The 2,500-nt window shown below is 48.6% G+C and overlaps 1 protein-coding gene across 1 annotated transcript in view; it reads right to left on the bottom strand.

Annotated features, from left to right (window-relative positions):
• The window catches only part of usp32 (ubiquitin specific peptidase 32), a gene marked incomplete at its 3' end in the record, with an annotated part of 37,430 nt that overhangs the window by 23,477 nt on the left and 11,453 nt on the right, over nt 1-2,500 (bottom strand). Inside the window, exon 3 of the mRNA XM_080844727.1 lies at nt 876-981. Within this exon, the coding sequence (XP_080700853.1) occupies nt 876-981 (106 nt within the window). The remainder of the gene's footprint in view (nt 1-875; nt 982-2,500) is intronic.

Here is a 2,500-nt window from a genome sequence, read left to right as displayed (position 1 = left end):
TCAGAGCCCCAACAGGCTTGCAGGCTGTCAGCTCCACTAGCCTCGGCTCCCCATCAATCACTTCCTGTCAGCCATCACCCTGACCTGACAGAGCGCTCTGAGCCACTGCCCCCCCACCCCCTTTCTCTCTCTCTCTGGCTGTGGCCTGTCTCTCCCCCTGCTGCACCTGTCCTCAAAGCTGGAGGGCATCCCTAATGACCTCTGCCTGCTCAGACTACAGCAAGGAGTGGTGGCGTGCGCACGCACAAACACACACACACACACACACACACACACACACACACACAGACACAGAGACACACACACACACACACACACACACACACACACACACACACACACACACACACACACACACAGACACAGACACAGACACAGACACAGAGACACACACACACACACACAGACACAGACACACACACACACACACACACACACACACAGTGTAACCTAACATGCACATCTCAGACAAGGGGAGCCCCACAGGACAGAATGGCTTTTAGGCAGAGCATCTTCATTTACATTCAGGAGAGCAAAGAACCGGCCGTAACACAGAGCTAAAGCAAGACAACATTGGAGGTGGCACCGCCAAACACGTATAGCCTCTGTGAGTGACACATATGTGGTACTTTTTTTTTTAAGATGTGGGCAGATCAAGTTCAAAAGCCTGCACGCCTTCCAATGCTTTATTCCAATCCAAAAATACACACATTAGAGGTTTGCCCCAAATAGGAGCCGTGTCTGCACATCAGCTAACACTCTTTGATATGAAAGTGTTAATGCTGTCGCGAAAAATTTAATACAAATGAATACATCAAAGAGAGGCCTTTTTTGGACAAACAGATGCATAAAAAAAAGATGCTGGGATGACTTACATTTGGCTTTTTCCTCATCTCGCCCTCGAGTGAGCAGCACCAGCCCAACGATGAGGTTGTTGAAGTGCAGCCCTTTGGAGTTGCCACCGAACGAGGAGTAGATCACCTGAAACAGAGACGAGAGGCTCTTCAGAGAGTTTTCAAACACGTAAGAAAGCTCCCAGCAACATCTCCCAGAGGACCACAGAGGAGTGTCGTTATGAAGACACAAGTCTGCCTGCCTGTCGGATTATATGGGTTGTGTTTCGGTAAAATGTAGAGTATTTCTCCACCCTTCACACACACACACACACACATACCACTAAAGTGTGAAGACAATCCGGGAAAAACACATCCTGTCTGGCAGTGTAGTGATCCCCTCGGGGACAGACTGACAGTGTCAACACGAGAGGCTCCATTCCTTGCTTTCACTCTTGCTGCCTTTACATGCTGCTGTGTTCACTCTCCTTCCATGCTGGGGGGTGCACATCTATTGATTATCCCTCGAGATGTTCCCCTTGCAGGGTCACAGTCCCCCTCCCGGCCGGCAGTACGCTTTGATTGTGGGGGTCTAAGGGCTGTGTGTGTGTGTGTGTGTGTTTGAACACTCATGAGAGTGAGAATGGGATGGATGTGTGTGGTGAATGTGTAAATCGGGTGTGTGGCAGATGGGTGTGTGGTGTGTATGTATGTTTATGTATGTTTGGGTATGTGTGTGTTGTGAGTGTGGGTGGATGTTTATGGCAGGTGTGTGTGTAGTGGATGTGTGTGTGTGTGTTCGACTGAGGGGTCAGGAGCACTGGAGAGCAGCCAGGCCCTAAAAACCAGGCAGTGAATCAATAAATCTGTGGAGGGCTTTTACTAAGATCCATCTGATAAAGTCTCTCCCTGATGAAGTTTCTTCTCCGCCTACCAGTATCTGAAATCTGAGGCAAACTGACTAACACAATCTGTGTTAATGCAATTCAACAGCATTGTGAAGAGACACACAAAATGTGTGTGTGTGTGTGTGTGTGTGTGTGTGTGTGTGTGTGTGTGTGTGTGTGTGTGTGTGTGTGTGTTTGTCATGAGAATGATGCTTTAATGTGTGGTTAGGGGCATATCCATCAGTGAGGACTGCCCTGTCTGGTAAGGGCAGAGGTCATGGCTGGAGGAGAGATAAGTCAGTGCGTGCGTTCGTGTGTGTATCTGCACACCTCTTGAATGTAGGACGGCTGGATCCCACAGACTTGCGATCCCATTTCCATAATGGGCACCGGCCTGGCTTTGAGTGCTTATAAATACCCTCCTCCGAGATGTCTCAAATACAGGGTTTGTGTTATTTATGTAAGCATTCTCCATTTACTCGAATCTATTTGCGGACACAAAGAGGGGCCTGAGCCTAGAGGAAGGGGGGTGGGTGGCGTGGGTGTCTGCTGTAATGGGAACACTGGACGATACAGGACTCCACATATTTCACTTTAATACCACCATAAATAATGATAGACTGGTGCAACACGCTGCAGCACTACTTCATATAGTGCAGAAACATAAAAACAGACAACTAATACACCAATAAGTGCTGTTGTGCTTCTGTGGGTGCATGTTCCAGGACAGGGGAACACAAGAACGAGAGCTCTTTTATTGTGACCTGCTCGTTTGGAATG

This window comes from Sprattus sprattus (assembly GCF_963457725.1).
Source record: "Sprattus sprattus genome assembly, chromosome: 9".
NCBI classification, from domain to species: Eukaryota; Metazoa; Chordata; class Actinopteri; order Clupeiformes; family Clupeidae; genus Sprattus; species Sprattus sprattus.
Note: the sequence above shows the minus strand (reverse complement) of the source record. Positions and strands in the feature narration are given on the sequence as shown.